Raw genomic sequence first — 26,739 nt, forward strand, 5'->3', positions numbered from 1 at the left:
CCTTTCGATCTTTAAGTGAAATACAATATTTTGTACAGTTAGTTGATTTACTGTATTCATGGCTATGCATATATTTTTTTAACCTTGTTATCCTGTTTAAAGGGAAGACTTTAAAAAGATTCATGGTGGTTTAAACATATCTTATAAAGTCACATAACTGCAACACTGACAATTTAGAAAACTTAATGAAAGTAAAATGGGTGAGAATATGATGAAGAGATATAACAACATTTTATTTTTGAAGGACCTGAAATGAAAGTTCCAAACTGGACATTCCTCAAAAAGTCAAATGAACACATGAAGAGGACACAGGCTCCATGGGGCCTATTCTACATTTTAAGGTTTCTCCGCACACTCATCCAGGTTTGGTGAATGGCATGCTGGGTAACGTACTGTCAGAGTCCTCCTTTGTCTTTGTGGCCGACACGCTGTCGCAGTAAGTTCGCTCCTGAATGCGCTGAATCATCCTGCGACCGTAAAAGTCCCGATAATCTGATGGAAGTTCCTCCAGAGTGTGAAGAGCCCTCTCCAGGGCCTGAAGGGCTCGAGCTGCCGCCACTGGGTCTTTATTACCGTACGGGTCCTTTTTGTCATAACAGTCAGCCGCCAGGTGGCGCCAGAACACGTTCACACCCACACCAAACTGCAGTGCAGTGGTGTTGTGGAACCACAGGGCTGCAGGACACAGGGACGCTGGATTAAGACTGAGGCAGTTTCAAGTAATCAATCACCTCTAATGGTATATATGACATTATTACATCTGTGACTAATGTGGACGACTCCTTACCGGGGATAAAGAGCAGGTCTCCAGGCTCCAGCACGCACTCGTACCGCTTTGCCTTTAAAAAGTCAGGAAATCGTTTGAGATCTGGGGAATCGATGTCCAGGACCTCGGATTTATCTCCTGCTGGGTGACGCTCAGATTAAAAGGCAGCACTGTCACATTATACCAAGATTAACAAACGAGGCAAATCAATATCAGAGCCTAAAATGAAAACGGACATGAATTCAAACAGGCTTGCATCTGTCCATCGTCACTCACCTGACAGGTAGAGGTGCAATGCATCCTGGGGGCTGTAGAGGACCACTCTCTTCCTCCCTGTCACCTGAGCCAGCAGGTTATCCATCACCTGAAGGACGAGCAGAGACAGGAAGAGACAGCTCATTGAGGCTGCTACTCATCTAATGTCTTTAGAAATGTCTGTTAGTGCAAAGACATTTCCCCCCCGGTGACCTCTCACCTCTAGACAACATTATCAACATCACATTAAATCACTCACGTCGTAGTGGGTCCACAGCTGCAGACCACAGGAGCTGATACGGAAAACACTGGAGAAAAACCGATCCGGTTCAAAGAAGTGGGGGACATGAAAGTCCTCTGCCAAGTGCGGGAACTGCTTGTTCAGGTCAGCAGGTTCCTGGGGGGGGAATACTTTTTGCTGTAGTAATATTTATAGATATATACACATCTAAAAATAACTAAACCCTTTTGTTGTATTTGTAAAAGGAGAGTAAGTTTTTTTCACAGAATTTAAAGGTCTCCTTACCTTCCGCACGTCCTCTCCCAGTGATCGTAGATAATAGTGCTCATCCTGAAAAGGAATTTGTGTCATTTAAAGAATAAAAAGTACTGTAAAAAAATATATTCACATATCATACTCTTATTTTATGATTCTTACCTCAGACAGGAAGAAGTCTGAGTGTTTTTTCTCAGATGCCCTTTTCACAAACTCGTTGAAAGGTAAAGTCCTGTGAAGAATTAGTAGTGATTGAGAAATCTGAAGAGGAGGTGTTGTGTGTTTGTGCTGGAGAGACAAAGCTCACTTGTACACAAAGTTCTTGTGCAGGAAGTCCATCTGTGGTACTGTGGATACGTGAATCTTCACATCCTGGTCTCCTCCTCTCAGTCTGAAATATTCAAGGGTCCACTTCTCCAGACACGGCCCCAGATCCACACCTCTGAGCAAGGCAGGTCTGCGCTGAAAGACACACAAGTTATAAGGGTACTTTTTATATTTAAACATGAAGTACCAGTACTAGTGTGAAAACAATTGTGTAATTTCCTTTGTGGCTCCGCTGGATGCTCAGTTAAGTCCGTCAAAATAATGCAAATTGGTGATTTCCCATCAATTAACTTGCATGAGTAGTTAAAGCAGATGGTTCAAGTACAAATATGTAAACAGTTAGCTAGAAGTATTTGTTTACCAACATGACATAACGCTTCACCATATATGACTAACACAGACGTTCACAAGTTACTTGCGTGGTGATCTCAGTCACGGCAACACAATTCATTGAATTACTTCCTGTTTGGCGAATTCTTCATAAATTGAAATCACAAGATTTATTTTCATTGCCGCAATTGAATAATATCAACGCTTTTATTTTGAAAAGTTGTGAAAAATAGTGAAAAAGACAAAATCCGTTTAGTAAATCCTTGACTTGTGCAACACACAAATTTAACTCAGTTTCATTTTATACAAAATATTGAATTTAATGTGTAAAAAAAATCTGAATCCAGTTAAATCGCAGATGCAGATAAACCAGGTAGGATGACACCATGGAGCACATCACCGCAGGACATAGATCACATCCCATCCCAACCAGGAAACACACAGGATGTCACGTGAAGGAAGGTTCCTATAAAACGTCGAAACAGGAAATGAAGACGCAGCCACGGAGGAAGCAGCTGTTACCTCTGGACAGATGTCTCGCAGGAAGACGTCCCTGTCCACCTGTGTGAATATGGACACCGGTGTCCTCTCCTGCTCCTCCATGTCCCAGCTGTCCGGGGTAAACACCGAGTGTTACACTCCTAGTGGTCCCCCCAGAAACAAAATAAAACAACAAGACAATGTCCGGAGCTTAAATGATCAGAGAGTATTACTCATTACAAAAAAAAACACTAAAAGTTTGATTCGTGTTAAAAAACATCAGTGTCTCCGCGAGCTGCTGCGTCACTATCTGTGTTTTTAAACTGTTGCACTCGTTCCGTTCCGGAAGAAACAAGCGCTCGGAGGACAAGAGTTCCGAGGCATTCCAAGATGGCGCTGCCCATGTTGAGAGGTTGTTGCAGGGTTCCGTCCCCGTTCAGCCTCGCTCGTCTGCTTCTAAATGAACGTGTCCTCCCGCTCCGCTCCGGGAACACGCGGCCGCCTCCCCCCGCGGCTGCCGGGGCCCCGCTGCGGGCCTACAGCTCGGACCGGGGCGGGGACAGGCAGAACCAGAAGGTGGTGGTTGTCGGGATCCCCAACCCCCTCATCTGGCTCCGCACCCGGGTCTACTACTTCCTGATCCGGGCCTACTTTGACAAGGAGTTCCGCATCGAGGAGTTCACGGAGGGAGCGAAGCAGGTGCGTGGAGCCCGGCGGGTGACGTGTGCTCATGAGCAAAGGCGTGTTGGTTCGCTGCTGTTGGTGAAGAGGACTTTGTTTTGGTGTTGCAGGCTTTCTCCCACGTGTCCAGGCTCCTGTCCCGGTGTCAGTTCGAGGCTCTGGAGGGACTCGTGGCCGAAGACGTGAGTCCAAACAATAATCATCTATGTGTTTATTATCCAAATATGGATATTTATCATATACATGTTGTTATTTACCTGTTCATACCGTCGCAGTTGATTGGGAAGCTGAAGGAGAAGTGCAGCCTGCTGCCACTGAGCAGCCAGAAAGCCCTCTCTGCAGGTCCTGATCAGATCATGTACACAACACCCGGAGACGTGGGGATCCACTACGACGACAATGGTTTGTCAGAAGCCGCTGATAAATAAACATACCATAAAAACTATTAACACTATGCATATAAAGACGCAGTGTTGTTTTTAGGAAGGAAGTTTGTCAGTATCCTGATGCGCTTCTGGTACCTGACCAGCGCGCAGCTTCCTGAAGACACCATGGAGGGAGCTCGTATCTTCCAGGTGTCCATCGGTGGAGAAGGAGAAGCGGAGACGAAAAGACTGCTCACTGCAATTTATGAGTGAGGAGATGTGTCTCTTGTGCTTATTGAATACAATTTAAAAAGAGCAAACTCTTAAATGGTTCTGATCTTTCCTTGCGTCTGTATTTCCTGACAGATTCCAGAGGGAGTTCACTAAAGGAGTTCCACCGGACTGGACCATCACGAGGATAGAGCACTCCAAGCTTTTGGATTAAGCTGGTTTTCGATTCCAGGCAGATGTTCCATTGGAAACTAGTCAAAGAAAAGAGATTCTCCTCAGCATTTGGTTTCTGAAATTGAGAGATGAGATGAGCTCAAATTACCAGAGAGGAACATAAGACATGGGAGGTCAGAGAAAAGCACCAGGACTTGGATTCAGTCACTATTCTCCAGGATGCTCTCCACACCTGTCTGCAGTTTGTCAGTGTTTCTGATTGTGTTCTCCACAATCCCTTATATCCCAGAAACTAATGACTAGAGCTTGATCAGATCTGTGAACTGTTGCTTTGGGAATCTAATCATAGCCTTATTTGAACTATTATACTAATGCCAGAAAGACGGAGTTCCACAGGGATGTCAGGTGATCCCAAAAACCACATCCTGATTGTCTGGAACCTGGTGAGATGACATCTGTCCCCTCATCTGCGTTTCTTCTCTTTAATGTCTCCAGGTTCATGTATATAGAGCCAGATCATCACATGATATCTCAGGACACTTCTCACATAGAGCGGGTTCACGCTGAGGATTTCACAATCATACTAACAGACCCAGAAACTCTCACAATGAGCGAGAGAGAAAGTTCAGAGGCAGCGACCTCGAGCTGTCGAAGATCTGCTGCTGCAAACACTTTCATTTCAATACATAATATATGTATGGTTGTGTGTTACAATTTGTGTCCAATGTTCCCAACACAATACTGTCTTGCGTTGTCGGTTCCTGCTGCGTTCAGTGGACTGAGCTACATGCAGTGTGTGTACCGCTTGTTGTCTGTAGTGGTTCAGGCAGCTGCAGAAAACCATTGATTTGTTTTATTAAAGGTTTGAGGAATGTATGTTGTGTTACTGGAAACTGGCAAGAAAAGTGTGTGTGTGTGTGATGCAGCTTTGTCTTATTTGTCCTCCCTCACACGTCCCTAGTGCTGGTTTAAAGAGGAAGACAGAACTCTGAGGTTTTCTAACTGGTGGAACCTGCCGAGGTAATAAGAGCGACTGTCGTTATCAAATCTGCACAATGTTCAGGAGGAATTCATTTCCCCAGTGGAAGGAAGTTTTCATTTGGTTTGCAGCAACCTGTTGCATCCCAGACACAGTCCTCTGCAAACCATTCCACCTTAGAATCCTCATAATATCATAAAACATGTTCCCAGTAACTTACACTGCTTTTTGTGGAAAGATCATAGCCATGATTTTACCAGAAAGGATGACAGGAAGTCAGTTTGTGTCTTAGTGTGTTGTGACATCAGAGTTGAATTAAAGTCGCACATTTTGACTTGACAGTTGAATAAGATGAGCATATGAGCAATATTTTAATAAACATTACAATACACTGATACATTGTACTACTAGTTTTTATTTTAATTCGTGAAATGGTGACAACAGAAAGTTAGATATATGTTCATATAATGAAAAGACATACAGACATTACATAATCCAGTTAGTGACATGTATGATAATGTGAGTGTGTGCGAGGATGGTGTTTGTAATGTAGTAATAAATATGAGTTATTTTAAGTATGTTAACAAAACAACAAAATAGAATACAAATTAATTCAAAACGTACATACATATAACCTATAATTTAACCGGATTTTACCCTATTATATATATTTTTTTTATTTTTTTTTCCAGAATAACGGAACAGATTACCTGCTAGAATTTGATTCCTTTTGGATTCATTAATTGTTGCTGCAGGAGGCAGGAGTCTATGGGAGTGACGTCACTTGAAGCACGAGCCGGCTTTACAGTGTTGTTGTACATCACGTGCAGAGGAGATGGCGTCGTTGTGACTACACTGATACAAGATCGACATCTAGTGGTGAAGTTTCATAGTGCAACCAGCTGAAAACCCCTCACCTCCCTCCCAGAGGACCCACAGTGTAAAACATCTAAAGCTCCTCTCTGGAGCCAGGGCCTGGTTTGTCCCTTCTAGGCCTCTGTAGAAACATGGTGAAGAGGACCCACTCCTAACGTGGATATTAAAGACTGGTTCTAAGGTAACAAAAACACAATCACTCGTAGTTCCATGGGATTATACATTAATAACAATATCAGACCTCATTTTCATTTCCTGCTGATAGAGTCCCCTGAATCCTAAACACTGGATCTTTAATGTTCAGTTTTGAAAAGTAAAAATAAAAGGACCCTGGACCGGACCTGAAGCAAACATAACGTTTCTGAGACGTCAACTCTGATCTGTTATATGCAAAACAGAATATTTAACCATGAATGAGGAAAAAAATCTCCCTGTATTTCTGTGTCCATTTCTATTGACTGTAACTGTTTCTGCTTTTCATTCCAGTACTTTATGAATCTTCTGTCTCTATATTCAATTTTTTATGTAAAAAATTAGGAACAAAATTTACATTTATTTACTTTCACAATCAACAAAAGAAAGTCGCTGTATAACTTACTTGTATTGGAGTAAAAAAGTTTGCCTGTACTCTGAAGTATTGCCTCTAAAGCAGTGGCTTCAATCTTAGGGAGAAACATATAAAAAAAACATCCTTAAATAAAAAGAAGCAGGCATAGAGAAACTTTTTAATTATTTGAGAAACTGATATACAGTGAATTTCCTAATCGACCCTGAAACCAGGTGAACAGAGGTTGAATCCAGTACATTTAGTTTCCAGTCATTCCTCTCTACTTCCTCTACAGCACCTTGTCCTCTCTGGAGCCAGGCTGCAGAATCTTCAGCGTCACAATGTGTTTGATGGTTTTTCTGAACCAAGGGTAGAAGAAAACATAGATCACAGGATTCAAACAGGAATTAAAATACAACAACCAAATCTCCAGGGCTGCAGACGACGCCCCGACCAAGTTACTCTCGGCCGCAACCGCGAAACAGTAATACGGACAGGAGCAGAGTAGGAACACCACGATCACAATACCCAGAGTCCTGGCGGCTTTCAGCTCAGATCTCGTAGCTTTCACAGACTCTGAACGCTCCACAGCCGCGATGTGACCGCGCAGGGCTCGAGCCTGAGACACCGCCACCGCAAAGACCCGCAGGTACAACACGACAATGACCAGAATGGGGCCCAACAAGGTCACAACAAGATCCACGAGGCCTTCAGCGAAATTGACGACAACTACGCAGTGTCCATAACAGGAACTCAACCTGCCGGGCTCTTTTAAGAAGTCCCTCAGTATCCAGCTGCTGTGGACGGTAGAGAACATCCAACACAGACACACAGAGAGTTTCACCCTCTTCAGGGTCACTCTGGAGGTGTAGAACATGGGCTCGCAAATGGCTATGTAGCGGTCGACCGATATGAGCACCATGCTTCCCACGGACACGCTGATGACGACGAAACCTAAAAAGTAATGCGCGCCACACATGAGGTCACCCAGGTACCAGCAGCCCTGGTTGTGGAGAAGAAGAACCGGCATCTGCAGGACACCCACACAGAAGTCTGCCACAGCCAGAGAGAGGAGCAGGAGGTTGGTGGTGGTGTGGAGCTGCCTGAAATGGGAGAATGTCAACACTGAACACATACATGTAGACGTGTATTCAGCAGTTATAGGACTATGAACACAATTGAATAAGGCACAATATTATTATGACAGTATTTATGTCGCTCTACTGTTAAAAAACAGATCAGTCAAAACTGGTTTCATCAGTGTTTCATCAGCTGGAAGCAGAAAAACCAGCATTTCAAAGGCGATGTGGAGAAAAGGTGATAATTGATCAGTGCCTGAAGTGGGAGATGGAGATGATGACCAGCAGGTTGAGAGCCACCGTGAGCAGAGTGATGCAGGACAGGACGCTGGAGATGAGCTCTGAGTGGGGCAGCAGCGTCCTCCTGCAGGAGCTGTTGATCCTGGGAAAGCAGAGTTCAGCCTTCTCCGGGGCCTCCATGTCCAGAGAGGGAGGAGAAGCTGCTGAGCTCTCCCTGCCCTCACTTGAAGTCTGATTTATCTCTTCTCTTCCTCCACTCCCATATGCTAATTCATCTTGTCAGAAGGCCAAAGCTCACTACGTCACACTGAGACTCATGATGTTGATTGTAGTCGGGCAGGAAAGACGTTCAAACAAACTTTAACACGTGGAGAACAAGAAATAATAGTTTTTTTATAGAGCATTTATTTGATATAGTCATTTTTAAATTCATTTTGAATTTAACCCTAGAACACTAACGTAAAATGTGTTACCCGATATAATATACCTGATAAAAAATACATCTCAAAATATATTAATGTATAACAATACATGGCAATTGGAAGTACTCTTCTTTTATTTTTCCCTGATACAACATCTCATAAAATGAAAAAAAGGTATCATGGGGGGACCCTATAAAAAGGCTCTAAAATGAGTCAAAAATTTGGGAGTCGTTAAAGAAAAATTCTTAAAAAAAATAAATATTAGAGCTGGGAACTTGTTCTTCGGTCCAGCCGTTCCTGGGACATGTCCGGTGAAGGCACAGTCTCCCTGCATCATTTACAACTTTGGCATATTCCAAAATGTTTAACCCTCTAACACAGGGGTTTTCAACCAGGGGTCCGCCGCCCCCTGGTGGTCCGCGACGGCATTGCAGGGGGTCCGCGAAATTCACTTTGATATTTCAACACCATCCAGATTACTCTTGAATATTTTGAATAATATCTAAAATAAGAAAAATATGTTTCAAATAATGTAGAGGTGATGAGGGGAACCTTGAAATCGGCTTAGGGCTAGAAACTGCCAGTAGTTTTCCCCTGTGCAAGCGTGTTAAAGGTAGATGTAGCCGTTGAGCTAGGTAGATAAACTCTCAGGAGGTCTTGGAGTTGTAATTTGTATGATGGGAATTTTTATTTTTCCAAAAAGAAGGCCCAAAAGGGAAGAATTAATAATGAAAATATTAAATAAAGCAAAAGAGCGAAAAACAAATACTTTGTAATAATACTTTGTCTGTACATTTAAGTCATGAACGTTGTATATTGATGTACATATGGTTCTGAGATGCAGTACAACTACAAACTGCATTTTAATTTTGTTTTCAATTCTTAAGCACTGAAAATCAACCGTTTTTGTTGTTTTGTACACAGATTTTTCTAGATCTGTTTGAGGTTTTTTAGTAGATATATCTAGATTTGTTTGAGGTTAAAAAACATCCGACGTTAGTGTTCTAGGGTTAAAGTCTGAACTCACACAGCTACATAAAAAGAAAAGGATATTGGATATAGGACACTGCGTAGTTGTCATCAATTTTGCTGAAGGCCTCGTGGATCTTGTTGTGACCTTGTTGGGCCCCATTCTGGTCATTGCCGTGTTGTACCTGTGTACAACAGGTACTCTGGGTATTGTGATCGTGGTGTTCCTACTCTGCTCCTGTCCGTATTACTGTTTCGCGGTTGCGGCCGAGAGTAACTTGGTCGGGGCGTCGTCTGCAGCCCTCGAGATTTGGTTGTTGTATTTTAATTCCTGTTTGAATCCTGTGATCTATGTTTTCTTCTACCCTTGGTTCAGAAAAACCATCAAACACATTGTGACGCTGAAGATTCTGCAGCCTGGCTCCAGAGAGGACAAGGTGCTGTAGAGGAAGTAGAGAGGAATGACTGGAAACTAAATGTACTGGATTCAACCTCTGTTCACCTGGATCGGGTCGATTAGGAAATTCACTGTATATCAGTTTCTCAAATAATTAAAAAGTTTCTCTATGCCTGCTTCTTTTTATTTAAGGATGTTTTTTATATATATTTCTCCCTAAGATTGAAGCCACTGGCATTAGAGGAAATACTTCAGAGTACAGGCAAACTTTTTTACTTCAATACAAGCACAGTTATATAGCGACTTGCTTTCATTGATTGTGAAAGTAAATACATGTGAATTTTGTTCCAAATTTTTTACATAAAAAATGTAATATAGAGACAGAAGATTCATAAAGTACTGGAATGAAAAGCAGAATCAGTAACAATCAATACAAATTGACACAGCACAGAAATACAGGGTGAGTTTTTTCCTGATTCATGGATAAATATTATGTTTTGCATATAACTTGTACAAACACACATTTGTTTTGCTCACAGACACAAAACTATAGAAACTGACCACAACAGATCAGAGTTGACGTCTCAGAAACGTTATGTTTGCTTCAGGTCCGGTCCAGGGTGCTTTTATTTTTACTTTTCAAAGCTGAACATTAATGATCAAGTGTTTAGGATTCAGGGGACTCTATCAGCAGGAGATGAAAATTAGGTCTTATATTGTTATAATGGTATGATCACATGGAACTAAGAGTGATCGTGTTTATCGTTACCTTAGAACCAGTCTTTTATATCCATGTTCGGAGTCGGTCCTCTTCACCATGTTTCTACAGAGGCCTAGAAGGGACAAACCAGGCCCTGGCTCCAGAGAGGAGCGCAAAATCAAAACGCAAAACGCAAAGGGTAAAAGAGGTGAAGAGATTGAAGTAATAACTCAGTTTAATTCACAATCAACAATCCTCTGCATATCTGTTTTTAACTTATACATATATATATATTATTATAGAATTTAAATTGTCACTCCTCTAATATATATAATTTTATAGTATTGTATTTGACTTTTTTTACATTAAGCTCTTTTACATTGTTTTATCTGAATGTATTTCATTATTGCTCTAATTACACTGCTCAGCTGACCTGTTCTTGTCCTTCTGCACTTTCCATTGTAATGTTTAACCCTGGATTAACTTGAATATGACAAATAAAACTTGAAACTTGAAACTTGAAGAATGAATTTGTATAAAAAGTTGGACAAAAGTTAAACAATAGAGACCATGTGCGTATTTGTATGCTTTCGGGGGGGGGGGGGGGGGGTTGATAAAAACACTTTGGGTTCATTGTCTTGTCAATATTTATAAATGATCAATGAGCCCACATGTCTTATAGTTTGGGATTTATATGGTTTGTTAATAATCATTTAAACATAAAGACACGACCGTTGACAATGATGCATTAATGTAAGATACAATGATAAATAGATAAATAGCAGCTGTGATATACTGAAGTGATCGAGAACCTTCAGTTTCCTCTGCTCTCTAGTTTTGTTTCAGAAAATGTTTTTTAACTCACTTTAAAACAAGAATGTTCTTAAAACATGAATTTCAACTTGATCTCGTTGTTGAAATTCAGGAAAGAGACAGAACCAATTATGTTGTCGTTTCAACTTGAAGCCAAACAGCAAATGTTCTGTGTTATTCCTGTGTTTTAGTTATTTTTTATATATAAATATGATAAACCTGTATAATGCAGTTGTGAACAGGTGAGTTATAGGGTAGGGTTAGGGTTTTCTAGAACAACAACAGACCAGAACAACATTGTATAAATACAAAGAGAATAACACACAGTCCTGTTCGGTGTGATGCTGTTTCAGAGGGAAATGAGGTTGACATGTGGAGAAAAAGCAAAAGAAACGAGAACAATAGTAACACAATAACTGTAAAGGTCCTGATACAAACTCACACATCCACATACAAACAGGTAAACACACATGCACATCCACATACACACACACAGTTCAAGACCTTTATACTGTTTCTATTAATTGACCATTTACATCTATTTGCTGGTGAAAAACAAAGATCAGCCAATTAAGTTATTGATACTTGTCAATCTTAGGGAGAAATATATATAAAAAACATCCTTAAATAAAAAGAAGCAGGCATAGAGAAACTTTTTAATTATTGGAGAAAATGATATATAGTGAATTTCCTAAATTCCCCTTTAACAAGGTGAAAAGAGGTTGAATCCAGTACATTTAGTTTCCAGTCATTCCTCTCTACTTCCTCTACAGCACCTTGTCCTCTCTGGAGCCAGGCTGCAGAATCTTCAGCGTCACAATGTGTTTGATTGTTTTTCTGAACCAAGGGTAGAAGAAAACATAGATCACAGGATTCAAACAGGAATTAAAATACAACAACCAAATCTCCAGGGCTGCAGACGACGCCCCGACCAAGTTACCTCTCGGCCGCAAACCGCGAAACAGTAATACGGACAGGAGCAGAGTAGGAACACCACGATCACAATACCCAGAGTCCTGGCGGCTTTCAGCTCAGATCTCGTAGCTTTCACAGACTCCTGAACGCTCCACAGCCGCGATGTGACCGCGCAGGGCTCGAGCCTGAGACACCGCCACCGCAAAGACTCGCAGGTACAAACACGACAATGACCAGAATGGGGCCCAACAAGGTCACAACAAGATCCACGAGGCCTTCAGCGAAATTGACGACAACTACGCAGTGTCCATAACAGGAACTCACCCTGCCGGGCTCTTTTAAGAAGTCCCTCAGTATCCAGCTGCTGTGGACGGTAGAGAACATCCAACACAGACACACAGAGAGTTTCACCCTCTTCAGGGTCACTCTGGAGGTGTAGAACATGGGCTCGCAAATGGCTACGTAGCGGTCGACCGATATGAGCACCATGCTTCCCACGGACACGCTGATGAAGACGAAACTTAAAAAGCAATGCGCGCCACACATGAGGTCACCCAGGTACCAGCAGCCCTGGTTGTGGAGAAGAAGAACCGGCATCTGCAGGACACCCACACAGAAGTCTGCCACAGCCAGAGAGAGGAGCAGGAGGTTGGTGGTGGTGTGGAGCTGCCTGAAATGGGAGAATGTCAACACTGAACACATACATGTAGACGTGTATTCAGCAGTTATAGGACTATGAACACAATTGAATAAGGCACAATATTATTATGACAGTATTTATGTCGCTGTAATGTTAAAAAACGTATCAATCAAAACTGGTTTCATCAGTGTTTCATCAGCTGGAAGCAGAAAAACCAGCATTTCAAAGGCGATGTGGAGAAAAGGTGATAATTGATCAGTGCCTGAAGTGGGAGATGGAGATGATGACCAGCAGGTTGAGAGCCACCGTGAGCAGAGTGATGCAGGACAGGACGCTGGAGATGAGCTCTGAGTGGGGGAGCAGCGTCCTCCTACAGGAGCTGTTGATCCTGGGAAAGCAGAGTTCAGCCTCCTGCGGGGCCTCCATGTCCAGAGAGGGAGGAGAAGCTGCTGAGCTCTCCCTGCCCTCACTTGAAGTCTGATTTATCTCTTCTCTTCCTCCACTCCCATATGCAAATTCAATCTTGTCAGAAGGCCAAAGCTCAATGCGTCACACTGAGACTCATGATGTTGATTGTAGTCGGGCAGGAAAGATGTTCAAACAAACTTTAACACGTGAAGAACGAGAAATAATAAGACGGACTTTACAAGTTTTTTCATAGAGCATTTATTTGATATAGTCATTTTTAAATTCATTTTGATTTTAACCCTAGAACACTAACGTAAAATTAGTTACACCATCACTAACGTACTCTTCTTTTATTTTCCTCGATACAACATCTCATAAAACGAATGTCCGGTGAAGGCACAGTCTCCCTGATGAGTCATCTGTGCGCACCAAAGTTAACCATGGTGTTCCACAGGGCTCTGTGCTCGGCCCAATTTTATTCTCATTATATATGCTTCCACTTGGAAACATTATCAGGACACACTCGGTAAATTTCCACTGCTATGCGGATGACACCCAGTTATACTTATCAATAAAACCTGGACAAAGTAATCAATTAACTAAACTTCGAGCATGTCTCAAGGACATAAAAACCTGGATGACCAACAATTTTCTCTTATTAAACTCAGACAAAACAGAGGTTATAATACTTGGCCCCAAACACCTTAGAGATACATTATCTAATGATATAGCTGCGCTAGACGACATTGCCCTTGCTTCCAATGAAACAGTCAGGAACTTGGGAGTGATCTTCGATCCTGATTTATCCTTTAATAGTCACTTAAAACAAATTTCTAGGATCGCTTTTTTCCACTTGCGTAATATCTCAAAAATCAGACATGTCCTTTCACAAAAAGATGCAGAAAAACTAGTCCACGCCTTTGTTACATCGAGACTGGACTATTGTAATTCATTATTATCAGGCTCCAGCAGTAAGTCGTTAAAGACTCTACAGCTTGTCCAAAATGCCGCAGCACGTGTCCTGACGAGAACAAAGAGAAGAGAGCACATTTCTCCAGTATTAGCATCGCTACACTGGCTTCCAGTTAAATCTAGAATAGAATTTAAAATTCTTCTCCTCACCTTCAAGGCCCTTAATAATATGGCGCCTTTTTACCTTAAAAAGCTGTTAGTACATTATAAACCCGCTAGAGCACTCCGCTCCCAGAATTTAAGCCTACTTGTCGTCCCTAAAGTCTCTAAAAGTAGAATAGGAGCCAGAGCTTTTAGCCATCAAGTCCCTCGGCTGTGGAATAATCTACCACTTTCAGTTCGGGAGGCAGATACCATCTTTTCGTTTAAAAGTAGGCTCAAAACCTTCCTTTTTGATAAAGCTTATAGTTAGAGCTAATTAGTGCGGCAGAACGTTACTTTTTCTATTTTATGACACATGACACACGGAGCTTCTTTTTCCAGCTTCTCCTTCCTCTTCTCCATCCCTATCCCCCTTCCCCGGAATCCCTTTGCTTTATCACCCGCAGATCCAGGGCCTCTGTGGCCGCACCATGGATTGCGGTTTGTGGATCGCGCACCGGGGGTCGCAGTATTGGACCCAGTGTGGCGGATTCTGTGTCCTGTGGGCTGATCGTGGTGCTGGTGGCAGACCCTGTGTCGCATTGGCATCGGGTACGGGCATTGGACCAGGACCGCGGCGGCGGCACGTAGTTGGTGGCGGTGGATGGTGACTGAGGACTGGAGTGGCGTCTGGTCTGGATGGTGGATCGTGGTCCTGCTGGTTGCTGACCATGGACTGTGATCGCAGCGGGACTGCTTGGCATGTCATGTTCAGGTTGTCCTTCGGGATGTTTACCCTCATCAAATGCTGCTAGAGACTTTAATCTTTAATCTTGAAGACTTTAATCTTGATGATGTTTTCCTGCACGTGGCATCTATTGCACTTCTGTCCGTCCTGGGAGACGAGTCCTCACATGTGGCTCTCTCTGAGGTTTCTATGTATTTTTACCCTGTTAAAAGGGTTTTTAGTAGTTTTTCCTTACTCTTGCTGAGGGTTAAGGACAGAGGATGTCACACCCTGTTAAAGCCCTATGAGAAGAATTGTAATTTGTGAATATGGGCTATACAAATAAAATTTGATTGATTGATTGATTTACAACTTATATCATATTCCAAAAACAAGGGATGGGAGCAGGACAACTATGAAATCCCATGACCACACTAGCTCGAGTAAAAAACACCCCACGTTAGTGTTCTAGGGTCAAAGTCTGAACTGAGACAGCTACATAAAAAGAAAAGGATCAAAACTATTCAATTATTCAATGATCTCCTCATTGAAACTCACAATAATAAGTATCATTTAAAAATCATATAATCCCGTCAAGCTTTATGTGCAAATTGCCTCTTCACCTGTCAGACAAGTATCAATAACTAAATTGACTGAACTTTGTTTTTCACCAGCAAATGGATGTAAATGGTCAATTAATAGAAACAGTATAAAGGTCTTGAACTGTGTGTGTGTGTATGTGGGTGTGCACGTGTGTTTACCTGTTTGTATGTGGATGTGTGAGTTTGTATCAGGACCTTTACAGTTATTGTGTTACTATTGTTCTCGTTTCTTTTGCTTTTTCTCCACATGTCAACCTCATTTCACTCTGAAACAGCATCACACCGAACAGGACTGTGTGTTATACTCTATGTATTTATACAATGTTGTTCTGGTCTGTTGTTGTTCTAGAAACCCCTAACCCTATAACTCACCTGTTCACAACTGCATTATACAGGTTTATCATATTTATATATAAAAATAACTAAAACACAGGAATAACACAGAACATTTGCTGTTTGGCTTCAAGTTGAAACGACAACATAATTGGTTCTGTCTCTTTCCTGAATTTCAACAACGAGATCAAGTTGAAATTCATGTTTTAAAAACATTCTTGTTTTAAAGTGAGTTAAAAAACATTTTCTGAAACAAAACTAGAGAGCAGAGGAAACTGAAGGTTCTCGATCACTTCAGTATATCACAGCTGCTATTTATCTATTTATCATTGTATCTTACATTAATGCATCATTGTCAACGGTCGTGTCTTTATGTTTAAATGATTATTAACAAACCATATAAATCCCAAACTATAAGACATGTGGGCTCATTGATCATTTATAAATATTGACAAGACAATGAACCCAAAGTGTTTTTATCAACCCCCCCGAAAGCATACAAATACCCACATGGTCTCTATTGTTTAACTTGTGTCCAACTTTTTATACAAATTCATTCTTCAAGTTTCAAGTTTCAAGTTTTATTTGTCATATTCAAGTTAATCCAGGGTTAAACATTACAATGGAAAGTGCAGAGGGACAAGAACAGGTCAGCTCAGCAGTGTAATTAGAGCAATAATGAAATACATTCAGATAAAACAATGTAAAAGAGCTTAATGTAAAAAAAGTCAAATACAATACAATAAAATGATATATATTAAAGGAGTGACAATTTAAATTCTATAGAAATATATATATATAACAGATATGCAGAGGATTGCTGGTTGTGAATTAAACTGTGAGTTATTACTTTACCCTTTTCAATCTTTTCACCTCTTTTACTCTTTTTAATCTTTGAGATTTGACTTTGAAATGATTTCTTTTAACTTCGTCTCTTTACAATATATCTGGAATCTACCCGTGCATGAAATGAGCATCATAAAAAACATCATATTTGTTCAGCGTCACTGCAGGCTCTTCACCAACCTGGAGTCAGAGGAGCCGGACTTCAGTATCTGCAGTGTAACGATGAGTTTCATGGATTTTTTGAACCAGGGGTAGAAGAAGGCATAGATCATGGGGTTGAGACTGGAGTTTAAGTAAAACAGACACATCAGAAAGGTATAAGATGTAAGGTTGACGGACTGGCCCTGGCTCATGATTGAAACACAAAAATATGGACAGGTACAAATCAGAAACACAACGATAACAACACCGAGGATCCTGGCTGCTTTGATTTCAGATTTCTTGACTCTGACCTTCACCAGAGCGACGGCTGTGATTTGGGATTGCATGGCACGGGCCTGAGCCACGACCACGAGGAACACCCTCACATGCAGAACGATGATGATGCTGACCGGGCCGATGAAGGACAGAAGTAGATCAACAAGTCCAAAAACTTGATCCTGAAAGAAAGCACATTCTCCATAGCAGGAGTGGGAGCTGCCCGGGTCCATCAGGTTGTCCCTCTGCAGCAGAATCTGAGTCAGAGCTGAAGCCGCCCAACACGAACACACGTAGACTCTAACTTTTCTCTGAGTGAATTTGGTCGGGTAATGCATGGGGTCACAAATAGCCACGTAGCGGTCGATCGAAATCAGCACCATGGTTCCTATGGAGGCAGAGGTGATGATGTAATCCAAAATGATTATCAAAGCACATATGTGTTCACCGAGCAGCCAGCAGCCGTCGAGGACCACGATTTGAAAGGATACGCGGAAGCCGATGAGGAAATCCGAGATGGCCAGAGAGAGGAGGAGGAGGTTGGTGGGAGTGTGGAGCTGCCTGGGGAGGAAACACACCAAACACTTCACATCATTTACAGCATCAGTTATCATCGCACTGGCAGCCGCCGCAGTCTGAAATCTGTGAGGAGTCAAATAAATACAATATTCAAAAACACATCCGACGACCTGAAGTGTGAGATGGAGATGATGACCAGCAGGTTGAGCGTCACCGTGAGCAGAGACATGGACGACAGCAGGAGGTAGGTGATGGTTCTCCCAGCCTGAGGGAGCACCAGCTTCCTGCAGGACGAGTTGAGGAGCAGCGGGAAACAGAGTTCAGCCTCCTGGAGCGTCTGCATCACCAGAGCGGAGGAGGAAGCGAGAAGCCCACTGAAGCTCCTCAGCCCCAGAACTGATTTATCTCTCCACCACGCACTCCCCTCCATCTCTCTGGTGACACTTCTCTCTCCAAGGCAGCCACCAAACTTCTCCTTTCTTCAGTCACTTCTTGTTTTTCTTGCATCATCTATTCCCCAGACTTCTTGCCACCCTCCCTCCCTCCACTGTTCGGCGTTCATCTTTTTAGATTCACATAGATTTTCCTCTTGGTTTGTTTATCATTGCCCCGTTAGGCTCGTTATATAAACCACAGATTGTAAATGAAGATGGACAATGTGTCTTCCCTATAATATCTTTCATACAAACGCTGTCATCTTGGTCATGGACAGCTGAGATCAACTCGTAACTGGCGGAGTGCGTATATGAGCGGGACCTCGATGCTGTGGCTCGACTCCTCCACCATCACTGCTGCACAGATTATACTATTCATGTGCAACAGGAGGAAGTTGAGATGTGTCGTCCATCTTCATTTCATTTTTATTACAGTACAGAGAATATAGCAGAAAAACAAATAAATAAATAGAGGTGGTCTTCGTGGGCCAGGTAGACCTCGTTCTCCAAAGGATGCTCCTGAATAAAAAACACAGTTCACATCCCTGACACACACATGGAGACCTACCAACACATGTCACCGGTCAGGATTTACACACATCTTGGAGTTTATGTGCGTGTCTGCATGTGTGTGTTTGTGTGATGTTATGTAAAGCGTTAACTTTTTGCACTTTGTGGTCGGTTGGACAAACCTGAATTTGTCATTCCTCCGTCTTCTTCCCTGGAGCTAAATCTGAAGAAACATATCTGAACAATAAACCCGTCAACCTCTTTCCTGCCCCGGTACATTCCAGACCAGCAATTCATCATTTCAGCTTCTGGATGCTTTTCGTGTTTCTTGTACAACAGTTAAAAAAAAAGCGAGCCTGTCCAACCGGTTGTATATAGTATGTGTTATAGAGCTTAATATAGATTCTTATAGTTGTTCTCTGGGTTCCGCCGACACTTCAAAGACACTCAGGATATACGTGGAATAGATATTAAAATGTTTACAGACCAATCTGGGCCGTTTACAATAGAAAAGTATCCACAGCACTGTAAAACGTGTAGTTTGAGTCATAACACTGTTTGAATATGTGTTGAATCATGTTACTGATGAATAGTTGGAGCACAGGCTCATTAAGTCTCTGTGCTCCTTCAGGAGGAATCTTTGAATGTTGGCGTTGATGAGCTTGACACCTGAACTCTGTCAGGTTGTCATCACAGTCTCCATCTCTAACCCTCAGTTAATTACAGAGTGTTTAGAAGCTGGAATGTTACATGACAGAAGCCAGTTTAGTCACAAGGACCAGAAAGAGAACGTGCTCACTGGGCTGAGGATAAAACAAGTGGACAGAGACAGTGTGAGACAGAGACCTGAGTCGTCCACACAGACGGACGACAGAGCCAATCGGTCCGAAAGTGAAACTTCTCCTCCAACACAAAGCTGCTGCACTTCAGTTCCTACCACGGTAAGAACAACCTGGAAACTTCTCCTCCTGCCAGTTTATATGAGTAATAATTACTTTTAAAACAGCTTACTTTTTATATTTACACATTTTTTTTTAAGATTTTTGGAATATAAATGAATAATTATTGTTAACCATAACAATAATAATAATGTTATTTGTGAAGCAGTTTTCCGGGTTTGTTTATATATATATTAATCTTTAATCTTTCAGAAAAATATTTTAATACAAAGGTAACTCGCACCTTGTGCTTTTGTTTGTAGAAACTCTGTAGCTACGAGGTTCATTCTTACGTTTGGATCGTTTTTCTTTTTTTTTTTAAATGGAAAAATGTATATATTGATATCTTTTTGGATGGTCCCATAGATTGTGTTAACAGTGTTAATGTCATTTAGTTGGAGGCTCGATGGCTGAATGTTTAGTTCCCATGTGAGTTGTTCCCCTCTTGGTCTCTCCGACTGAATTCATCAAATAAAGAAGTTGAGAATCACTTTAGAAAAGTATAAATGCAAACGTGTTGAATTCAGTTTGAATGTACCAGTTGAGAATGGAACATGGGACAGTGACGGCCGATAAGCAGTTAAATGTTAGACCGCTGCTGTGATGCAAATGATCATTAAAGCTGAAACAAGAGTGATTGGATTTACTTCAGTGGAAAAGCATCTATTGCCTCAGGAGCTTTCAGGTGAAACACTTCAAAGATTTCAAAAATGCTTTTATTCATGATTTGGGGGAAGAAGAGAAAATGAAAAACAACACAATTTAAATACGTCCATTTTATACTTTTGCACAATTTTCAGTTTGGAAAAAGTGTAACGGAGACTTTACAAGTGTGTGTAACTGTGTTTCAGATCCCGATCGGCCGCCAGCATGCTCAACATATTACACCTGGCTGCACTCAGTGTGCTCGCAGGTGAGAGGTTACACAACTCACACGCAACCACTCACTTCATTCACACTGACAAGATGTCGTTGGTAAGCCTCCTACAGATGAGTGACAAATTAACGAAGTAGAAAAGTGTTATGTGATGTTCTACCAGAATTAATATTAAAATTATATAATCTTTTCATGAAGATGATCCTAAAATCCCCAATAAAATTAGAAACCTCCTGAAGAACTTGAATCCTGGGATAAGTTGGGCTATAGGATGCGTCCAACCTTTGGCTGCTTTGATTCTCTGGGATGAAAGGACGAATTTGAAATAGCTCAGCAATGAGAAAGTCTCTTTGCGCCACTGTGACGGAATCAGCTTTCAAATGGAAGCTCTGAAGGACGCAGCCTCTGAATTGAGACTCATCTTTCAGAGTAATGTAGCTACAAGAGGTCAGACTTTTACTTTGAAAATATGACCTTTTCTTTTATTTTTCTTAAATCATTAAACAAAACATAAACCTCGACAAATTGTCTCCTGAGATCTAAGTTTACTCTTAATGTAACAACAGATCCAATTAAAAATCACTTGTCTCAATATCTTCAGGTACGGCAACAACCCAGACCCAGACCCAGAACCAGACCCAGACCCAGACACAGATCTTTACCGGTTCAGCTGAACTGAACATCACGTCGTGCCCCATCACCTACTTCGGACAGAAATATGACAAAATATATGTGAGTAATAAACAGTCAATGTGTTTTAATCAACCTACCAATTACGTTTATAACTAAATAATCAAATGTTTACAAGCTGACATGTTCTTATCGATGTTGTGTCTTCTCCGGTCCAACAGGTGAGCTTCAACGACAGCATATTTACTGTTTGCTCCAATGGCCAGTACGAATCTGGAATCAAGAACGACTGCATTCTGATATCTGCAGGAGCGGCTGACAGAGGAACCCTCGACATAAACCACCAGGATATCACAACTGGATCTGGGCTCCATAACATGTTGCAGAACCTGAAACACGCTGGGAAATGTTTCAATGTGATTACATTAAATGACAGTACACAAGCGCCGGTGAGAATCAGACTGGGACTTGTTCTGACCTGTGTTGTTTTCAGCTCTTCTGATTTTAAAAACATTTCTTTCCTGTGTTTTGTCCAAATTCTCTTCTCAGGTTCAAACAATTCAACTTGGCAATTTTGAGCCACAAGCGGTTCTGGGAATCAAGACGTTTCCTGGATACACTGCTTCTCATCTCGTGAGTAAATTAATCAGGAGAGTATGACGGGTATGAGTTGGTCATTGTTCTGTTGGTTGTGTTGAGTCTTATGTTTAAATCCCGATTTATTAACGATATATCTGTCGAATTCTTGGACGATTACGACACATTTGTTTTTTTGGCACTTTCCAGGAAGCAGACGTGCAGGTCAATGGCCTCACAGTCTTTAAACAGAGATTTCCTACAAATCAAACAAGATCAGGTCTCTTCACAGACATAAGCGGTTGTAGACACTCTGGTGAGTAAACAAAATGTTTAATAAAATCCATTTTTTGACCTAGAAGCAAAAAACAAATGTTCTAAATCCCCATGATGCTTTCTTGAGACTTTATTGATTTTTTAAACCACATAATTATAGTTTTCCTGACTTCTAGGCGTTGTTTATAAGACAAACACGACAGTTCGAGACCCAAGCAGCTGCTCCACTGTTTCCTGTGATGCGAGTGGAGTTGCTGCTGTCAGTGTCTGTGGTCCCATGGAGCCCTGCAATGGAAATGGCAGGTAACATCAAATTCCATAAGTTCTTCATGAGTTTCAGTCGTTCCCAAACACTGATGGTGTTTTGTTCAGTATGAATATGCTCCTCCTTCTCCATCAGCTGCATCATCTCAAACAACGTGTGCACCGTGATCGGCTCCACGGTCGTCGGTTTCGCTGGGCAGGTCCAAGCTGTCCCTGACCGCTGTGGCTACACTCTGTTCAAGTCCACATCCATCCCCGGCTTCCAGGTGGTGGGCGTCTTCCAGGAGAGACGCCGGAAAGATGTCAGCTTTTTGAAACGTGTGATCCTGCAGCTGGACACGGCGGGAGCTCAAATCTCTCTGGAACAAGGGAGTCGAGCTCTGGTGAGTCACGCTCCATAGAACCCGCTGCTGCACAAAGAGCTGTTCACCTGTTTATTCAAAGTTTGGTGAAAGAACCCTGAACTTGAGAATCTGCGGATGTTGCTGTTGTCTTGATCGACACCGTTGATACAGAGCGCTAGAGTTTATTAATTAATATTGAATCGTATGACTGAATTGGACATAAGATGAACGGTTCTCTAGATATTCGAGAGATTTCTGGAATCAGTAGACAGATGTTTGTGATGCTTGTTTCTTTCTTTGATCATGAAAACCATGCTAACTATGACAAAAGTTCAAATTGGATTCATCATTTTGCAAGTGGTCTTTTTGTCTGACTCGTTGCTCCACTGCTGTGATGAAGCTTGACACCAGAGAGCTCAGACTCAACACCACAGCGATGGTGGTCCATGGGTGGGAGCTCACCAAGGACCAGACTGGAGTGACGGCTAAGATGTCAGCCTCCAACTTCACAGTTTCTGTCCACTTCGATGGCTCCATCACTCACATCCACTTGACAGGTACAATGTTAATTCTTGATTCTTAGTAATAAGGCTGAAGGTGCCATGTTGGGGGTGAAGTATGGAGTCAAATTCATCTGCACTGATCAGGCACCACAAACCCAACAAGAATCATATTTGTATGACGTTGTAGAGAGTGATATGAGTACTTTGATCTGTGGAACAAATAAAATGGCGTCATCTGCATAAAAGTGGACAATAAGTGCTGATTGATGGGTTTATTTGATCACAACCACCATCAGCAATTTTTCTTGAAACTATTCTTTGTTAATAACTGAGTCACATGCTAAACACAAGGCTGTTAAATGGTACATATCAAATATTGAAGATGATCTAATATGAGACGCTAATGCAAGAATCATTACGTTCGATATTGATCTGCTCGTCACTATTTGAAGCCTTCGTTTTGCTCCACTTGCAAAGTTCATTGATCCGTCACGTTTCCCTTTCTGAAACTGGTCAGGGCCAAATGGACAAGACGCTCACGGGTTCTGTGGAAACTCCAGTCGGACTGTGAGGGAAGAGAAAGTCTCCACACACAGTGTCAGCGGGTGAGACCTCGAACACAACGTCCCACACCAGCCGAGTTGTAGCTCTGATAAAATGAACTGATCTCACGCTGCTTATTGCCCCACAGCTGTGACAAGCAGTATAACGAGGCTGCGGACCCGACTATCAACTGCAAAGCCTCAACTGACTGGTAAATGCAAACTGAACCAAGTTGTACTGAATCCTGGAATTAGACGAACTGGAGGTTTCTCTATCCACAACGTCGTGAAAACAAGAGTATAGTATTAGCATTAGCAGTATTTTAGCTTGAATGCAAGTTACTACACTTTCTCTACCTACAGTTAGCCAGTCAGCTCCAACTTCGTGTATTTATCCTCACCAGCTTTGCTTAAATTCAGATTTGCTAGATTGATGACATGAAAGACAGGTGGGTTGATTCTAGAAAGAGCCTCATTGATCAAGATCTGAGGATCACGACCGAAACCTGTGTCTGAAGTGAAGGTTTACATTTCCACCAGGAAGTTCTATCAACTGTCATTGGAGACAAACGGATAGATGTTTGTCTTGTGCCATAGGAACGGTCTAAATTATTAATGGGAGTATTATTGATTTTAATTTTGTAATATTGACTGATTCTATTTGCCTCTGTCCTGTCATATTTGACCTTTTTTTAACTTTTAAAGCACTTTGTAACATTGAAAAGTAATTATTCTTTCTCCTCTGCAATACAGGAACAGGTGTAACCTCCTGAAGCAGGCTCCCTTTACTGCTTGCAGCATGCAACATGACCCAGAACCATTCATTGCTGCCTGCACACAAACGCTGTGTAAATACCCTGAAGGGGATGGTCTCAAATGCCACTTCCTGGAGGCGTACGCCAGAACCTGCAGCCTCTCCAACATCACAGTGGAGGAATGGAAGTCAGAGACCCGATGCTGTAAGGCTGTGACTCAGTAGCTTCTGTTTTATGGTTTAAAATAAGAATATTTATCTCTACTTCAACATTAAGACAGGGTCCATCTTCCAGTTGCAAATCTCAGCACTGAAACTGAAACATTACACGTTACAGGCCTTCTTTGTCTAATCAGACTCAAATACATTCACTGACATTGTGAACCTTCTGTGAGACTGATCATTGTCTGAGATCAACACCTGTGTGTGTCTGTGTGTGTTTACAGCTGCTTTCTATCAGGGCTTCTGTCAGGACACGTTCTGCAGTGATCACGAGTTCTGTGGGCAGAAGAACAACGGGGGAACCGGCTGCGTCTGCCGGGCCATGTTCGCCTCCAAGTACAACTCAACCGGCTCCTTTGGTGAGTCGGCTTGGACTCAAGAGAGTCACAGCTCTTTTTATCATTTTTCTCAGATTTATGGAATAACTGGAATATCCATAGACCTCACTTTAGAAATTAGAGGATCTGAATAGATGATGTGTCACGTGGTCCTCCTAATGAGGCCCTATGTGTTTCATTGGCTTGCATGTTCAATTCCTTTGGCCCAATGAAGAGATTTGGCACCAAATAATTCCAAACATGATATAAATATAAATGTTAACAATCTTTTTCGTGCATGTAATAACATTAAGAAGTAATGCTAAAGAGACATGATATAAACTCTGGAAAGTGCCCGTGTGTCAGCCCCAGAAAATATTTTATTCAACATATAATTAACATCTGCTTGTTCCTCCTTCCTGCTATTTGGACAAAAGCTAACTGATCTTTATATGATGTCAGGAGAGCCAATGGTCTTCGAGCAGAACGCTGCTAAGCTGACTATGGCTAAATGTCTCTTGGAGAACAAAGGCATCGACTTCTCTGTCTTACATCTCAATGACGAGGCCTGCAAAGGTGAAATGGACAATGAGACCCACATGGTGACGTTCGGCTTTGACAGGACCAAAACCTGTGGAGCAGTGATCCTGGTGGGTTCCTCTCAGGAGAACATTAGGTATCTACTGCAGCCTTAAATGTTTAAATGAAGGTACAGTAACAATGTTTGTCTCCACAGGCAAACAACAGCCAAATCCTCTACAAGAACACCATCGTGAGCCGGAACAGCTCCATGTACGGCATTATCAACCGTCAGGACTCGGTTCATCTGGACTTCTCATGTCTTTACGATCAGCCGGACATCAGGACCTTTACCTTCACACTCAAAGACAGGTGTGTGCTGGGTGAACGGTTCCAGAGGCGACGCCTTTGAGAACCAAAAACTGAGCTTAGGCCACTTTTTAAGAGCGGTAGACTGAACTGAACTCTGTCTTTGCCTTCCAGCTCCGTCACCCAACAGATCACTTCTGGACGATGGATTTACAATCTCACCATGAAGGCCTACAAGGACCCTAGCTCCAAGGAAGCCTTACAACAACGTACTGAAATTCAATTGGACGAGCAGTTGTGGGTGGAGCTGAACGCGGATGGGCTGGATGACAAAATGGTTGCTGTGCTGACGGACTCCTGCTGGGCGACCGACCAGCCCAGCCCGAACGGAAGCCTGAGATATGACCTCATCATCAAAGGGTGAGATCACAGACTGCATGACGCTAGTCTCCATCTCCTCCCACTGTGCAAACATGAAGCCAAAAATATCCCAGATCCCAGTGATTGTGGAGCGGGATCAAGGACTCACTGATACATGAGCTCCACCAATCACGACCCGGTCTCAGAGGAAACTAACCGAGTTTTACCTGAACCCAACAGAGATTCTGTTTTTCTGGCACAAACCTGACCTCAGCCCAATGTTTGAGTTTTTTTTAGAGCTGTTATTTCATCTATCTTTAAATAGTCTATGGCTGAGACACACAAAGATGCTCGTAGGGATCATACCCCCTTCATGTCTGCTCTTCTGTCTGTTTGAGCTGCCCTAACCCCGCTGACTCCACGGTGGAGGTGAAGAACAACGGACAGGGAACATCCAACAGTTTCTCCTTCAACACGTTCACTGCATCCCGGTAGGTCCACAGCTCCTGAATAGATCATATTAAGATATATAAAGTTGTATGTGTCGATTTTTTGAATTTTCGTAACACCCTTAAAACTGAACTTCTGTCATTTGATTTCCTCAGAGATGTGGCCCGGGTGACAGAAGACGCAGGTCCATCATGTCAAAGTATGAGGATGAAAACCCTGCCCTCATCAAACTGGCCTGGACTTATTGAGTAAGTGCAATTCCCCTGCTGACGGATGTAGGGGGTGGGGTCACCCTTATGTGTTGGCTGAAATAGAAACAAATTCTTC

The 26,739-nt window shown here is 42.2% G+C and overlaps 6 protein-coding genes across 7 annotated transcripts; 2 read left to right on the plus strand and 4 right to left on the minus strand.

Moving 5' to 3' along the window:
• Positions 1 to 212: 212 nt before the first annotated feature.
• Positions 213 to 2,981, minus strand: tyw5 (tRNA-yW synthesizing protein 5). Of its 2 annotated transcripts, none has more exons than XM_053440359.1 (8): positions 2,697 to 2,981; positions 1,825 to 1,979; positions 1,680 to 1,749; positions 1,548 to 1,592; positions 1,281 to 1,418; positions 1,043 to 1,130; positions 788 to 868; positions 213 to 675 (listed from the first exon to the last, which is right to left on the minus strand). In XM_053440359.1, exons 1-8 carry the CDS (start codon positions 2,775 to 2,777, stop codon positions 356 to 358), a joined length of 978 nt encoding a protein of 325 aa, XP_053296334.1. In that variant the 5' UTR covers positions 2,778 to 2,981; the 3' UTR covers positions 213 to 355. The 2 variants fall into 2 exon arrangements, with proteins under 2 accessions (XP_053296334.1, XP_053296333.1); XM_053440358.1 differs by having other exon boundaries at positions 788 to 904.
• maip1 (matrix AAA peptidase interacting protein 1) lies at positions 2,643 to 5,010 on the plus strand. Its single transcript, XM_053440360.1, has 5 exons — positions 2,643 to 3,353; positions 3,446 to 3,517; positions 3,611 to 3,737; positions 3,819 to 3,969; positions 4,067 to 5,010. The coding sequence occupies exons 1-5, from the start codon at positions 3,045 to 3,047 to the stop codon at positions 4,143 to 4,145; spliced, it is 738 nt and encodes a 245-aa protein (XP_053296335.1). The 5' UTR covers positions 2,643 to 3,044; the 3' UTR covers positions 4,146 to 5,010.
• A 1,786-nt stretch (positions 5,011 to 6,796) lies between these two features.
• On the minus strand, positions 6,797 to 8,006 carry LOC128456081 (trace amine-associated receptor 13c-like). The gene is made up of 2 exons (XM_053440129.1): positions 7,843 to 8,006; positions 6,797 to 7,610 (listed from the first exon to the last, which is right to left on the minus strand). Exons 1-2 carry the CDS (start codon positions 8,004 to 8,006, stop codon positions 6,797 to 6,799), a joined length of 978 nt encoding a protein of 325 aa, XP_053296104.1.
• A 3,888-nt stretch (positions 8,007 to 11,894) lies between these two features.
• LOC128456082 (trace amine-associated receptor 13c-like) lies at positions 11,895 to 13,108 on the minus strand. Its single transcript, XM_053440130.1, is given in 5 exon segments — positions 11,895 to 12,059; positions 12,062 to 12,193; positions 12,195 to 12,263; positions 12,265 to 12,712; positions 12,945 to 13,108. Coding segments are annotated over 5 exon segments (978 nt in total).
• A 3,701-nt stretch (positions 13,109 to 16,809) lies between these two features.
• On the minus strand, positions 16,810 to 17,930 carry LOC128455549 (trace amine-associated receptor 13c-like). The gene is made up of 2 exons (XM_053439214.1): positions 17,758 to 17,930; positions 16,810 to 17,629 (listed from the first exon to the last, which is right to left on the minus strand). Exons 1-2 carry the CDS (start codon positions 17,928 to 17,930, stop codon positions 16,810 to 16,812), a joined length of 993 nt encoding a protein of 330 aa, XP_053295189.1.
• Positions 17,931 to 19,274: 1,344 nt separating this feature from the next.
• Positions 19,275 to 26,664, plus strand: LOC128455550 (uncharacterized). The gene is made up of 18 exons (XM_053439215.1): positions 19,275 to 19,414; positions 20,321 to 20,382; positions 20,948 to 21,078; positions 21,198 to 21,425; positions 21,526 to 21,609; positions 21,763 to 21,868; positions 22,005 to 22,131; positions 22,229 to 22,475; positions 22,837 to 22,993; positions 23,457 to 23,544; positions 23,631 to 23,693; positions 24,241 to 24,440; positions 24,682 to 24,816; positions 25,237 to 25,424; positions 25,511 to 25,665; positions 25,777 to 26,022; positions 26,361 to 26,453; positions 26,568 to 26,664. The coding sequence occupies exons 1-18, from the start codon at positions 19,275 to 19,277 to the stop codon at positions 26,662 to 26,664; spliced, it is 2,547 nt and encodes an 848-aa protein (XP_053295190.1).
• Positions 26,665 to 26,739: the final 75 nt, after the last annotated feature.

The sequence above is a fragment of the Pleuronectes platessa genome, chromosome 14 (genome assembly GCF_947347685.1).
Source record: "Pleuronectes platessa chromosome 14, fPlePla1.1, whole genome shotgun sequence".
In the NCBI taxonomy this organism is placed as follows: domain Eukaryota; kingdom Metazoa; phylum Chordata; class Actinopteri; order Pleuronectiformes; family Pleuronectidae; genus Pleuronectes; species Pleuronectes platessa.

What these genes read in the sequence shown, in the direction of transcription:
- tyw5 (XM_053440358.1), bottom strand. Translation starts at nt 2,777, where the DNA reads ATGGAGGAGCAGGAGAGGACACCGGTGTCCATATTCACACAGGTGGAC. An exon ending in TGGGAGAGGACGTGCGGAAG is followed by an intron (nt 1,419 to 1,547) that starts GTAAGGAGACCT and finishes TTCCCCCCCCAG; the next exon opens with GAACCTGCTGACCTGAACAA. An exon ending in AGCTGTGGACCCACTACGAC is followed by an intron (nt 1,131 to 1,280) that starts GTGAGTGATTTA and finishes CTCGTCCTTCAG; the next exon opens with GTGATGGATAACCTGCTGGC.
- maip1 (XM_053440360.1), top strand. Translation starts at nt 3,045, where the DNA reads ATGGCGCTGCCCATGTTGAGAGGTTGTTGCAGGGTTCCGTCCCCGTTC. An exon ending in AGGGACTCGTGGCCGAAGAC is followed by an intron (nt 3,518 to 3,610) that starts GTGAGTCCAAAC and finishes ATACCGTCGCAG; the next exon opens with TTGATTGGGAAGCTGAAGGA. An exon ending in CTGCTCACTGCAATTTATGA is followed by an intron (nt 3,970 to 4,066) that starts GTGAGGAGATGT and finishes ATTTCCTGACAG; the next exon opens with ATTCCAGAGGGAGTTCACTA.
- LOC128456081 (XM_053440129.1), bottom strand. Translation starts at nt 8,006, where the DNA reads ATGGAGGCCCCGGAGAAGGCTGAACTCTGCTTTCCCAGGATCAACAGC. An exon ending in ATCTCCATCTCCCACTTCAG is followed by an intron (nt 7,611 to 7,842) that starts GCACTGATCAAT and finishes CTCCCATTTCAG; the next exon opens with GCAGCTCCACACCACCACCA.
- LOC128455549 (XM_053439214.1), bottom strand. Translation starts at nt 17,930, where the DNA reads ATGCAGACGCTCCAGGAGGCTGAACTCTGTTTCCCGCTGCTCCTCAAC. An exon ending in ATCTCCATCTCACACTTCAG is followed by an intron (nt 17,630 to 17,757) that starts GTCGTCGGATGT and finishes TTTCCTCCCCAG; the next exon opens with GCAGCTCCACACTCCCACCA.
- LOC128455550 (XM_053439215.1), top strand. Translation starts at nt 19,275, where the DNA reads ATGTTACATGACAGAAGCCAGTTTAGTCACAAGGACCAGAAAGAGAAC. An exon ending in CACTCACATCCACTTGACAG is followed by an intron (nt 22,994 to 23,456) that starts GTACAATGTTAA and finishes GAAACTGGTCAG; the next exon opens with GGCCAAATGGACAAGACGCT. An exon ending in TATGACCTCATCATCAAAGG is followed by an intron (nt 26,023 to 26,360) that starts GTGAGATCACAG and finishes TGTCTGTTTGAG; the next exon opens with CTGCCCTAACCCCGCTGACT.